The 14,177-nt window shown below is 42.3% G+C and overlaps 1 protein-coding gene across 4 annotated transcripts in view; it reads right to left on the minus strand.

Annotated features, from left to right (window-relative positions):
- Nucleotides 1-14,177, minus strand: part of PCDH15 (protocadherin related 15) — a 358,337-nt gene that overhangs the window by 178,741 nt on the left and 165,419 nt on the right. For all 4 annotated transcript variants that reach the window (XM_068416522.1, XM_068416519.1, XM_068416520.1 and 1 more), the window contains 3 exons: nucleotides 12,501-12,635; nucleotides 11,438-11,587; nucleotides 1,588-1,781 (listed from right to left, as the gene is read on the minus strand). In XM_068416522.1, the coding sequence (XP_068272623.1) occupies nucleotides 1,588-1,781; nucleotides 11,438-11,587; nucleotides 12,501-12,635 (479 nt within the window). The remainder of the gene's footprint in view (nucleotides 1-1,587; nucleotides 1,782-11,437; nucleotides 11,588-12,500; nucleotides 12,636-14,177) is intronic.

The raw sequence follows: 14,177 nt of genomic DNA on the forward strand, positions 1-14,177 counted from the left end.
CTGGAAAACGTAATTATAAAACATGTGCACAACAGTATGAGCTGTTTTCTTGGAGACATGATAGAAGCAGCAGGTCCTGAAGAAAAGCCAATGAGTGAAATTCCACTTCTGTGTTATCTTTCTTTCTTACATTCTTCATTTAAGGAAAAGAGAAAAGGTTGTGGGAGATTTAAATGCTGGAAACTGCTGTTTCTCTCTGTCATCCTCTTTGGACAATGAGGTTGTCACATTTTCAATACAAGGCCCAGAACATGAGAGCCACTTTTACACACCCTCTCACACACCTTCATGAAACTACATTTGTGCACAATTGCCATATGCGGAACACAAACTCAAAAGAAGCAGGTAATGGGACTTGATACCTCTATTTTTTTTGAAGATGAGAGCATCCCATTCTATCCATACTGAATTTGCTGGCTGCTCTTCTTTATCAGCTGGTGGAAAATGGAAATAATTCTGCCAGTGAGAATTTACGTCTTAGTCGGGGCGCTGCTCACCGTTGGCAGCTTGTCATAAAATCATAGAATGGTTTGGGTTGGAAGGGACCTTAAAGATCATCTAGTTCCAACGCCCCCGCCATGGGCAGGGACACCTTCCAGTGGACAAGGTTGCTCCAAGCCCCATCCAACCTGGCCTTGAACACTGCCAGGGAGGGGGCAGCCACAGCTTCTCTGGGCAACCTGGGCCAGGGTCTCACCACCCTCACAGCAAAGAATTTCTTTCTCATTTCTCATCTCAGTCTCCCCTCTGTCAGTTTAAAACTGTTCCCCCTCGTCCTGTCACTCCATGCCCTTGTAAAAAGTCCCTCTCCAGCTTTCCTGTAGCCCCTTCAGGTACTGGAAGGTGCTAGAAGGTCTCCCCAGAGACTTCTCTTCTCCAGGCTGAACAGCCCCAGCTCTCTCAGCCTGTCTCCATAGCAGAGGTGCCCCAGCCCTCTGATCATCTCCATGGCCTCCTCTGGACTCGCTCCAACAGCTCCATGTCCTTCTTCTGTTGGGGGCCCCAAGAGCTGGACACAGCACTGCAGGGGGGGTCTCACGAGAGTGGAGTAGAGGGGGAGGACCACCTCGCTCGACCTGCTGGCCACGCTGCTGGGGATGCAGCCCAGGATAGGGCTGGCCTTCTGCCAAGTCAGGTATGTCCACAGCATGCCAAGAGCTGGATGACCTGAGAGAAGGGCTCCAGCTCAGCAACCAGACTATTTCTGATCCTTTCTGCATCACAGCAAGCTGCATGCTGAAGAAAAAAGCATCTCCCTTCTCACTTGCTTTCTTCCTTACATCTCTCCACTTAAATTTCTCTTAACAAATGGGCATGCACAATGACAGCACGACATGTGAACCTTTAAATAATACACCATTACAAGCAAACGAAACAATGAAAACCGTTTACTGTAAGGAAAACATAAATAAGGAACAAAAAGTAAAAGACTTCTAATATGACACTTTTCCAAAATGTGATCCTGACACCAAACAGAACACACTGAATTGTCTTCCACTGCGGAGTTACAGACACGAGGGTGTGCCACACTTCTCACACGCTGCTAAGCACTGATTAAAAAATGAGTTTCATTAGAAGATGAATTACCTTCTCTGCGCTGGAGGAGCACTATCAGATGCTTTGACAGTGAGAGCGTAGGATCGCCCCACTGACAGTACAACTCCTGGAGCAATGGTGATAAGGCCTGTTCGGTCATTGACGATGAAGTCTCCCTGATCCCCAGCCAAAATTTCATATACTATCTGTCCATTGGGTCCCTCGTCCGCATCTACAGCGGTGAGCTGCAATTCAAAACCACAATGTCAGCACGCACGTTCAGTGTTGTATTTTAATAGTTTTTTGTAAGGCAACTCGGTAGGGGTAGAGGAAGTAGAGGGGAAATGTGAACACCTGGAACACAGGCAGTAATTTCTAATTACTGTACAACAAGGATACAATTTAAATGAAGGATAATAGGTGTAAAAACATCATGAAGTGGAGAAAAAACGCTTCCCTAAGATTGCAAGCAAATTATTTTAAGATACGAATTAAGAAAACTAATTAAGAGCAAGTTTACTCTCTGTGGACTGGAATTTGTAACACTTCCTAAAAAGGGGGAGGAAGATACTTATTGTGTTGCAAATGTAACAAGAGGATTGTATTTAATTACTGAAAGCTCCTATCCCTCTGTGCACTCTTCAAAGCAACAGCCTTGTTACCGCCAGAAATTCTGATATCCAGGTCTTGCGTTACAAGCCCTCGTTCGTGGAACTGGAGAAGAACGTTTGTGTTACTCACACGTGCACGTACCGTAAAGGAAGCCGAGCGGAAGGGAAATGGCAGCTGTTCCCATGAGGATACACACGCAGGAAACACCACCAGGCACATCACAGCCGTGCAAGGCCCATTTCACACGGCAACATGAGACCACCCACCTGAAAGGCCATGCTTGTGGGGGCGATCCCTACTTCTGCACTTCACTGCCTCTATACCATCTGTCTACCGGGACTGTGATTACTCTTACATGTAGCGTTTCCTCGATTTAATTGTACATTTTTGATTCTGAGCATGAGAAAAACCTAAGGCTTAATAATTTAGACTCAAATTATAGTGAACACAATGAAATGAGGGGGGTCTTATATTGCCCCTGGGAAAGGCAACAGGGTTTATCCCCCTTCTGTAGCATACCATGCTAAATCAAACATTGACACACACAGAAAGTACAGCTCAATAATCATATTTGTTTGCTTTTAGCCAAGTGTCAAGTACCAATGACTCTGACTGCCATGCCATAAAGCAAAAAACTTGCAATATGAGATTTCAAATCCAACCCCTGCCATAAGACAGTCAGAAACACGCATCCACGCCTCAGTCACACCAGCTGACAGCCCGTGTCCTAGCGAAGCCCTTTCACCTCTCCTCTTCCTTTACACATATATAAAATAACACAAGTTATTCTACACACAACACATAATCACATAGCAAACTGCTCACAGTGCCTATCACTTGACTTGTATCACTACGATTAAAACTGCATCTTAATTATCACCGTACTCAGAAAGCAAAAAGGAGCATGGCATTCTGCTACATGTAGGGTTCACTCACCAAAGGACCACCAAACTACAGCAGCACCTCTGGACTTCTTAAGGTGAATTTTTTCTTCCCATAGGGGTTATTTTGCTGATACCTACAACTTTCAAACCACCTTTGCCCAAGGATAGCTAAAGAACTGGAAGAGCAGAAACCAAACCTCGCCACTAGAACAAGGGAGACGAAGAATAAAACCCAAAGCTGTAATATCCAAGTTAATCACATTTGCATACAACATTAAACACCAAGGGGAGGATGTGAAAAACTCAGGCATCTAGCTGCTTTATAGGATAATCTCGACTCGTGATGCACATCGGCTCAGTGAAATATGAAATTTCACGTAAAAAGTAAAAAACTTGCTCAAAACCAAAAACTAAGCCCACAATAGCTTAAACAGAATAAATTAACTGAAACTCTAAAAGATAAGTGATTAAGATGTATTAACAAAAGTGGGGTTTACCTACTTTGTTAGGAGTACCTATTACTGCTGTTAGGGACTGAGCTACTTTATGGAGGAGCAACTGTTTTTAACATGGAATAGGTCACACACGGTATTCAGCAGCTGAAAAGCGTATTTTTTAAGTTACTTTTCTCCTGAAGTGATCATTGTTCTGCTTCTTTCACACACAGCAAGTATGGGTGCAAGCTGGAGCACAGGAGGTTCCACTTAAATTTGAGGAAAAACTTCTTTACTGTAAGGGTGACTGAACACTGGCACAGGCTGCCCAGAGAGGGTGTGGAGTCTCCTTCTCTGGAGACATTCAAAACCCGCCTGGACGCGTTCCTGTGTGATATGGTCTAGGCAATCCTGCCCCGGCAGGGGGATTGGACTGGATGATCTTTCGAGGTCCCTTCCAATCCCCAACATTCTGTGATTCTGTGATTCTGTGACAGCACAGTGCTGCAAAGCAAATTTCCAACGCAGAAGTATTTAACTTCATCTAAACTGATTTTATTGGAATTTCTTTGTCACAGATGCTTATTTCTTTAATCACTCGTTTTATGGTTTCTATACACAACTGGATGCGTTCATTAACCTTGCAAAGAGTAACTATCAAGCTGACACAGTTATGAAAAGTGCTGTAATAACCTTCTCTACTGAACTTCAAAAGTAACACACACAAAAAGGTAAATAAAGGCTTTATGCAAACTACAAGCTCCTAAGTATTTACTGACAGGATTTGGAACAAGGCCAGTTTTTACTGTGACAACATGAAAAAGAAAATTAATTGACTACATAATAACATAGATTAATAAGGTTAATTAATACTGAATGCTTGAAAAGATAAGTGATTTGAATAACGTTTTGGGGACAAAAACAAGAATCAAACCCAGAATTAAATAGAATTAAAGTTTAAGAGCTGCCAGAATATATGATTCTATAAATTCCGTCTCCAGCTGTCCCAGACCGATAGAGCTTCATGGTTAAGATTTGAGAAACACGGTGTAAAATAGACAGAAAGAATTATAAAACAAGATTTATTTTACTTTCCTAAGAAACTTCTTGCATCCAGCACTATCAATTTTAACATTTAACGTATTGAAAGTTTCGCAACACAGGCGCATATTCTGCTGCAGCAAGAAGTGGTTTTCTTGGAAGGAGAAGGAGACTTACAATGATGGCATCACAGCTTACAAAGACACGTTCTCTGTTACACTTTATACTTGGAGGGAACTGGGCTTCAACAGTGGACCCGCAACCTTTCCGCGAGACTTCTAGTGACCTTGCCCTTAACAGATAAAGTGTTTACCAGCCTTTCCAGCAGCCCGAACATTTTTCAACAAATTAAATGTTCAGCACAGTTGGTCTGACTCGTACTGACCTAAAGCAAATCCTGCAGAGACCGCGAGTCACGCCGGTTGCCCTCCCAATGTCTGCCCTTGAAACGAGTGTTCCAGTCAAGCGAGTGCAAGGCTCCGGAGCCGCACTGACTACACATTTATGTTGTGTAACAGTGTCAAGGAAACAGTACAGTCGCTCTCCAGAGCACCACACCAGTGAAAAATGCTGGGCTGCCAGGACTTTGATGGCAACCCTCCTCATCCTTCGAGGGCTCAGCAGTACAACTCAGGCATTGGTTGCACTAGGAAAAGCAGTAATGAGTTTCTACATCTCAGGGGCGAACAAGATTGTGATGGAGATATTCCTGAACCTGAGCCAACAAAATGTAAGCCTAACAGAGTAGGTCAAAATACATTTTCAATATCACAGAATCACAGAATGTCAGGGATTGGAAGGGACCTCGAAAGATCATCTAGTCCAATCCCCCTGCCGGAGCAGGATTGCCTAGACCATATCACACAGGAACGCGTCCAGGCGGGTTTTGAATGTCTCCAGAGAAGGAGACTCCACAACCTCTCTGGGCAGCCTGTGCCAGTGTTCGGTCACCCTCACCGTAAAGAAGTTTTTCCTCATATTTATGTGGAACCTCCTGTGTTCCAGCTTGCACCCATTGCCCCTTGTCCTGTCAAGGGATGTCACTGAGAAGAGCCTGGCTCCATCCTCATGACACTTGCCCTTTACATATTTATAAACATTAATGAGGTCACCCCTCAGTCTCCTCTTCTCCAAGCTAAAGAGACCCAGCTCCTTCAGCCTCTGACCCTCCTCAGAAGGGAGATGTTCCACCCCCTTAATCATCTTCATGGCTCTGCGCTGGACTCTCTCTAGCAGTTCCCTGTCCTTCTTGAACTGAGGGGCCCAGAACTGGACACAATATTCCAGATGCGGCCTCACCAGGGCAGAGTAGAGGGGGAGGAGAACCTCTCTCGACCTGCTAGAGAGGTTCTCCTCCCCCTTCTTCTTCAGACATTTCGTTAAGTCTCTATCCATTATTTTTACTTGAGTACATAGGTACGTTTACTGAGAAATGCAAACATAACCCAGTTTTGTTCTCTGTTTCTGCTAATAATGTTTACTTGGTAGATGGAAATTAATATGCTGATGGACTGGAGGCAAAGGGTTGCAAACAACCACATAAATAAAACATTAAGTGTGGTTTGGAGATGACTTTTACAAAGATTTCCTCTAAATTGGTCTGTGGCTTTATAGCAAGATGCGAGTTTAAGAGCTGTAAACCCTGATTTTGCCAAGCTGCAAATACCCAAACGTGTCTCTAGTACATAATTTAGTATGTGTCTGTATGCAAGGATGGCTGGAGTCACAGATGTGTATGCGCAGGGAATGAAAAGAAACTGTTTAAAGGAGACAAAGTGATCCAGCACTGAGAAGCTGCATTTGAGGTAACAGCAAAACAGTCCCAGAGGAGGTATTTATTTGATGGCTTTAAATAAAATTTGTCCCCGTGTACAACTGGAAGTACCGTGACAATTCTACTGTGAGCAAGAGATAAGGGATAGAAACTTTACCACCTGCAGTTTTACCATGTTCTATCTTTTTGCTTCCATTTCTGACCTCCAGCACGATGGCTGTTTATGCCACAATGCATGAAGTTCAGTGCTCTGCGTAACCAAGACATGGGGCAGGACCTCCAAAATAACCTGCACTGGTGCTCTTGGGCAGAATTGCTTCAGCTCAGACAAGGTGAACAGGCAATGCACTAATCCACTGCATACCTTACTTCCCATTTTCAATCATGGAGTCATTTAACTGTTCTTATAAGAGAGCCCTCAAACACGGGTCACACCTCTGCCACAGGAGATTAGGTAGAAATTAAGATACACAGATAAATTAAAATAGGTTATTTTGGTTTCATAACGTTAAAGCAGAGTAAGAACAGCACACACTCCTTAAGGCCAGTTCAGGAGTTTTTCTGTAAAGGCAACATACACAAAATGTCTTCATGGGCCAAGGAAATCTTTGACCTTCAGGCAAATTTATGCAAAGGTTTACATGGATAATGGTTTTTGCCATCCTCTGTCCCTTCTCTTGCTCAATATTCTCTGTGCCCTGCATAGTTTACGCTGGATATAGACATGAGAGATGTCTAAAGAAACAGAGTGGATTTAAATGACTTGTGTGAAATATTATCGCATTACTGCTGCCTACTCCAACCATCAATGTGTAACTAGTTTAAATTCGATGATCTTAAAGGTCCTTTCCAACCAAAACGGTTCTACGATTCTATGAAATATCTGAATCACAGGAAGAAAGTACTAATAGAAAAGTGGAAAACAGCACAGCAAAATTATAACAACATAAAAAAGATGGAATTAAGTACTTTAATAGTTTTAATATTAATCAGTCTTTCTAGTGATCATTATTATTTACCACACATTTAACTGTTTGACATGACAGATTTCGCATTCAGCTATTGTGTCTCTCAGGGAGCACAATAAAATACCTATAAAAGCAGAAGGAAAAAATCAGATAAGAAATTCTCAAGCTGAAAGGACAGAATCTACAGACATTTAAACTTAACTGAGAAAATACTCTGCTCAACCAAGGCCTCAAACAATCTCACAAGTACTCAGAGCAGACAACTGAAGTAAAAACTTCCCAAACCAATTCTGTTTTCCACACCCCAATGGTACTGCCGTAGCCCCTGCCCAAGAAGTCAGGGAGCAGAGATTTCGTGCTCCGCTCTGGGTCCTCTGGGAGTGGAGGGAGGTCACTCCTCTAAAGGGGACAAGCTCCTCTGTCATGATCCCCTCCAACTTTCTGAAAAAACGCACAAGCAGCCTTGACAAGCTGCAGTGAACACGTACAGCTGGAAGGCAAAGATGGATTACCCACCACCACCAGGCTCCCTGATGAAACCAGTGCAACTCAGTAGCACACAAATTTGTTTCCACAGTTTTGCTCCCTTCTCTTAAAGGCAACAGGGGAAGGAGGGAAATGTCTTGCTCTAGCCACCCGGGGCAAGGGGGTCAGCAAAAATTGAGGGAAAAAAAAATTGAATATCACTTGTAATGAATTTTTTTTCCTGCTATTTGTGGTTATTTTCAAGCAGAGCCTAATTTACCTTTTTTAAAGAGTGTATCAAACAGCACACACCATCTAAACTATTAACTAATATGTTTGGTTTTTTTTTTCAGGAGTAAATTTAAAATAATTTCCCACAAAATGGGACAACAAGCATGTACTAACTGGGGTTATCTGTACATTTGCACACAAGTGCACTCAGCAAAAAAATTAAAAAAAATCTTAATCCCTTATTACCCTCAGGATAATAAAAGCCAAGTGGCAACTACATGAGAGCACTTACGCTGCTATACCAGAAATCCACATTTTTGTAGAAAGATGACATGCTTCATAAAATAAATACTTTCTTGATCATCTCTGAAAATAAGTCTGAGTAGAGAGTTAAGCGCAAGGCAGCACTTACGTGTAAATGATTATGAGCTTGTACAGATTGACTGAGGTCAGTGCTCTTTTTCTAACCTTCTTTCTCTGATTAGAGAAAGTGGTTTTGACAGACTAATCATACCTGACCTGGGTCATTTTCCTCTGGAAACTATCACAGCTGATCGTCATCCCACAGTAGAGAATCTCAAATGATTCTTGAACCGATGATGAGACAGGGTTAACAAGATGAGTGTGTTCCACATACAGAGAACAAGCCAAGTATATCATCAAAATCATTGTATTAGCAGTTTAAAAGAAAATAAAAATTATGTTTTCTATTCCAGAAGATTTTTATACAGCAGAAGCCAACACTGATTAGGCAACACATCCACCTTCCTGGCCTAAGGAAACCCATGGGCATTCTTGGCACCACAGACCTGGTGGCTGCTCATAACTCCCCAAGACAAATCCCTTCTCTCGCACTCCTGTGACACGGAATGAAAGACTCAGTGCCTGCAGCATGGGCAAAATCACAAGGTGAGCAACTGCCCAAATACCCTACCAGCCTGGAATCGTTATTACTGCCATCATCCCCGTACGCAGAAACCTTAAGATGACTCTTTGCTTTTTTTAACAGTTTGTTTATAAACTCAGATCATCTGGCAATGGAAGATTAGTTGAAAAACAACCCCCCTCCCAAACCAGCCAGGATTATCTGCCCTCCATCTCTGACCACATTGTAAACTCACACAGTTGAAAAGTACCCATGTGTTGACCTTGCAGACAGAAGTGGGGAGGAGAGGAGAAAAACTCACTCTCAGAACTCTTACATTTTCCAAAATAATTTTAGTTTTCAGCAAAGGCAAGTTTAAAGCCTGACTTTCCCACTGCTCATTTCCAGCTTCACAATGTCATTCTAGATGGGACCAATCCCAGAGCTACTCCAGGCATTAGCTAAGTTCAAACACTACACAATATTTACATCTAAACTTTTCTTCTCACCATTTCTGCCCTTACGCTTTTTTTGCCCTTGCAGTGTTTCTAATCTGCATTATTTCATTGATCTGATCGATGCTCTTTATACAGGCGGTTACACAGAGTCAGCGTGGGAAGGCAAAAGGTAACTGCTGCGATGGGCAGCAGAAGAGTAGGAACATAAGAGTCTCCCAGACTGAACCTGCACTCAAAGTAGTAATTTGCGTCTCTGCTAAGCTGATCCTGGTGGCAGAGGCTAATGCAGATGGCCTTGCAGAACTCTCTTCGTGCTTTCTCCCAGAAGGAACAATTTACTAAGGAATTTGTACTCCTGCACTTTGCACACCTCCAGGGTCTGAAAATATTTGCAGCTGAAATACCAGAAAGCATAAACCCTCAGAACAGCACATTCCCTTTGACCACACAAGCGCTTCAGCACTGCAGCTGTTTTAGAAAAACACAGGGGCTGCTCTACTCCATCCCGTGTGTGTAACCCAAACTAAGGCAGCTCAGATCATCCTTAGGGCCAACTCCAGGCACTGAAACCATTCGTCTCACACATGCTGCAATCTCATTTAGCAACACCTTCTGCCTCGTGTTTCCTGGCACATGCACCTTGAAGAGGAAAAACCATTTAGATACTCTGATACTTTACAGAATCACAGAATCAATCAGATTGGAAGAGCCCTCTGGGATCATCGAGTCCAACCATTGCCCTGACACCACCATGGCAACTAGACCATGGCACTAAGTGCCATGTCCAGTCTTTTCTTAAACCCCTCCAGAGATGGTGACTCCACCACCTCCCTGGGCAGCCCCTTCCAATGGCTAATGACCCTTTCTGAAGGGTTTTAAATCCATAGCACACTACTTTGCCTGATGCCCTGCACAACAAAGGCCATGTGATAACCCTGATGATTTCTTTTTGGACTGGAGTGCTTATGCTTTAGGAAAAAAACCTTGATTTAAATTTTTTCAGCAGTATATGTGTCTCTGTACCTTAAATACCAAGTGAATGTATTGCAATCACAAAATTCTCATTTATACATGGAGCCAGGAGTTTATGAGGTATTGCACATACAGCTCCTGATGTCAAACCCTACACACAACTCCTGAGCTCTACCTGCCTTTTGCTCATTCAGGACAACAGCATTTGGTCTCCTTTTTTTCCCCCCCCACAGCCTTGTGCAAAGCTTGAAGGAACGAGTTATGTTTAAAACTTCTCTCTTTCCCTCAGTTCTTGCTGAAAATGCCCCACGGCTTTCACTGATGCTTTTAAGCACTTGTAGCCCAGACTGATGAGAACACAAGAATAACTTTAATGAAGCTCCAAAGACAGCAAATGCAGCAAGTCAATACAGCTCAAGTAGGGCATATGCCAAAACAGACACTGAACTCGCTCCTAATATTGCTACATCACTGCTGCCTTCAAATGCTTCGTTGCTGATTATATTTCAGAAAATGGTATTTTATTGCTTTTTTTTCCCCCCAATACTCCTACTGCCTTTATCATCCTTGAATGCCGACCTCGACTAACAGCATCTTGTCTTCTCATCCATCTAGACTGGAAGCCCTCACAGGCATGGCTAAGATCTTCAAAGAATTACCACCCAAAAAAGCCTTTTTCCATTAACTTCAGTGCAACCAGGATTTACCTCCCGTCTGCACTGAAATGTGAATCACTGCTTGTAAACTTTAATTAAAACTGTTTCTCTTCTCTCTGTGTTCAACACATTTTTCACTGCTCATTTGCTCTACAAATGACTTAGGCTTCTGTAAAAAACAAAAGGTTTTATGACATGGTAAAACACTTCTAGTTACGTTCTACAGAACTGTTTACCTGTTCTCTCAAAATGTTTGATTTCAATATCCCGCTAGTACAGGAGAATATTTTTTTCTTTTGAGATTTTTCAGACGAAAAGGTTTTGTAAAGCTTCAGATGAAACGGCTGAACTGCAGCTATACATCTAAGACAGGCCTATCATTTAGTATTAACAACTTTTTAATAGCTATATAACTAACGAAGTGGATAGAGATACACCAGCTTCATCTCTAGCTGTTTTCAGTGCATCTCCAGTTTGTATTAACAAGACCATCTACTGCTAACAAAGAGTTAACAAAACTAATAAAAAGACCTGAAATTACCTTTATAACACCTTCCCCGGGCTTCATATCTGTATAAATCTTGACATTGTATGATATATTGGAGAAGGTCGGGGAATTATCATTTGCATCGATCACCAGGACATTGACTGTCACTGGGGCACTCTCCTGTACACCATCCGAAGCTGTCATCTTCAGGGTAAAAATAAAAAGCAGAAGAGGAACATATTTTAATGGTGTGTTCTCAATACAATTCCAACTATGACGTAATACTGTATGACAACTAAAAATCAGCATTTCATTTTTGTCTGTACTTAACAATTACAGGAGGCTTTAGCTCAGCTTGAGCCTGCAGTGTGCAAGAGTCAGGGCAAAAGCAAAATGAAACAAGGCCTTTGAAACCTACTGTGTCAGATTAGCAGGAGAAATGAGAGGGAATAACCGCTTCTCAGGGCTGGGGCCAGGATCTGAGCTGCTCTCCATGGCTGGAAGGGCAGAACCTGTCCCCTACCTGCGCTGAACACCCTCAAAGAGCAGGGCCTGGCCACAACAGCTCACAAACCAGTCTGAGTCTCACCTGGGCAGGGCCACACGCAGGAGCTGCTATACATATGTTAAACCTCACAGACAGCATTTTAAGGTGGAACTTCAAGAGCTAGAGGCCTTCTTACTCCATAGAGGAAATCTGAGCTCTCCTTCCAAATGCTAAACAGACAGAAAATATGGAGGCATCGATTGGGAACCCCTGCAGAGGAACAGGGGTTCCCTACAGCACATTTGCAAATTGCTTTAGGGCTTTGAAGATGTTTGAAGAGTCAATCTGTGTCACGGGAGGGTGGCGAGGAGCAGGATACAAGCCTGGGACCATGGAGATGATGCTCGTAGGGGGATCTAAAGTGTTGCTATCAAACCAACACACACACATTTTGGAAGACCACACTACCCAATTATCAACTCCTCCCCCTGGCACATGTGGCTGCTGCTCGTCCTTAATGTTTTTCTTCTTCTGTGCCATTTTAATGATCTACAACGACATTATAACTAATGATTTTTCAACACTTGCTCTCAACGATGCCTGATGTGCCTTCAAGTGCACTGAGCTTACCGAAAAGGTGTAAAGCTGCTGGACTTCTCTGTCAACAGGCTGCAGCAGGGTGAGGTAGCGGGTGATGCCACTCTGAGTCACAGTGAAAAACGTATTGTAATCGTTCAGAAAGAGATGGAGCTGGGGATCCTTGGTCTTTGAACAAGATTAAAAAAAGAGCATTTCGTTATAAATTCATACATACCATTAAGTTTCCAATTACTCAATGCAAGTGCTTGTTTTACTTGAAATCTAAATAAGCAGAAGGTAGAAATATTGTGACTAACTGAATCTACAAAACTGTAAAAAACCCAAAACACATAAAAAGTAACACTGCTGATCTAAAAATCTAATCTTCTGGATGAAAAATGTATTAAAAATACACTTTAACCTATAGAGTAAGTAAACTCAATGGTAAATAAATGCCTGTATCTGCTAGTTTTAAATGACTTTTTTTTCATTAAAACAATAGTTTTTAAGCCAAATATAACAAACCACATTCAAGCATTTGTCTTCAACCATTAAAAACGAAATAAAACTTATTTTGATTAACGGAGCAATAAAACAGTTGGGTTGATACAATGAAAAAAAGGTAATGTGTTGAAGCACAGCACTAAATAGATGCTGTTTAGAGATTCTCTTTATGTCTCGAAAAGAATCAAAATATATCGATGTAGAATTACCACTCTCTCAGTTGATCGGGTGAAAACCATAGTAAAGCAACTGCAGTATAATTTTCAATAGGAAGCAATATTTTAAGGTAAAGATTAAAAAAGAAAGCAAGTCAAGGCACTGTAAATTAGTCGCTCATGACCTCCTAGGTAGACCAGACCCTCAAGTGAGTTCCTTCCAGTGTGAGCTTACGAGATGGATATAAAGGTGTAAAATGGAGTTCCCACCCTTAGTCCCTACCCTGCAGTCTGCTGGTTGCCAGCACGGAGCAGGCAAAAGGGTGTTTGAGCTTCCTATGCCCTGGTGGTTCCGAAAAGCCCCCCAAATTAAGGTACTTTTCTGGGATGTCTGTGTTGTTGAAATGACAAAAACTTGAATCATGACCAGGATGAAATATCTCAACGTCTTCTCCCATCACTTTAAAGATACTATTGAGTTATTAAAGTGATTAGACTGCAAGGGTCACTCTATATTACAGTTAAATTTTAAAACAAATGACATTATCTTTTATTGCCCACAGTATTCCAACAAACATTTCTGTGTCCCTGTATGTAATCTGGTTAATTTAACCTGACTTAATGTGCTACTCTGGGTCATTAGTTATTTCATTTATTTCTGTTATATGAGGCGAGGTTACAAAAGAAGAATGCAGATGTGATCGGGCAAAACACAAAAGGCTGGGAGATGCGTCCTATAAAAACTATTTTGAACTACCCCAAACAACGTGGGGATGAGGAACCAGAGGACTAGTGCTATGAATAAAACATAACAGGAAATCCATAGAATAACAGAATCATTTTGGTTGGAAAGGACCTTTAAGATCGAGTCCAACTATTAACCCAACACTACCAAGTCCACCACTAAAGAAAGTGTAACTTGAAGTTATTTTTACCGTCCTCTTTCCTCTTTAGCCTGGAGAAGAGGAGGCTCAGAGGTGACCTTAGTGCAGTCTACAACTACCTGAAGGGAGGTTGTAGCGGAGTGGGAGTTGGCCTCTTCTCCCGGGCAACTAGCGATAGGATAAGA

The sequence above is a fragment of the Nyctibius grandis genome, chromosome 20 (genome assembly GCF_013368605.1).
Source record: "Nyctibius grandis isolate bNycGra1 chromosome 20, bNycGra1.pri, whole genome shotgun sequence".
In the NCBI taxonomy this organism is placed as follows: domain Eukaryota; kingdom Metazoa; phylum Chordata; class Aves; order Nyctibiiformes; family Nyctibiidae; genus Nyctibius; species Nyctibius grandis.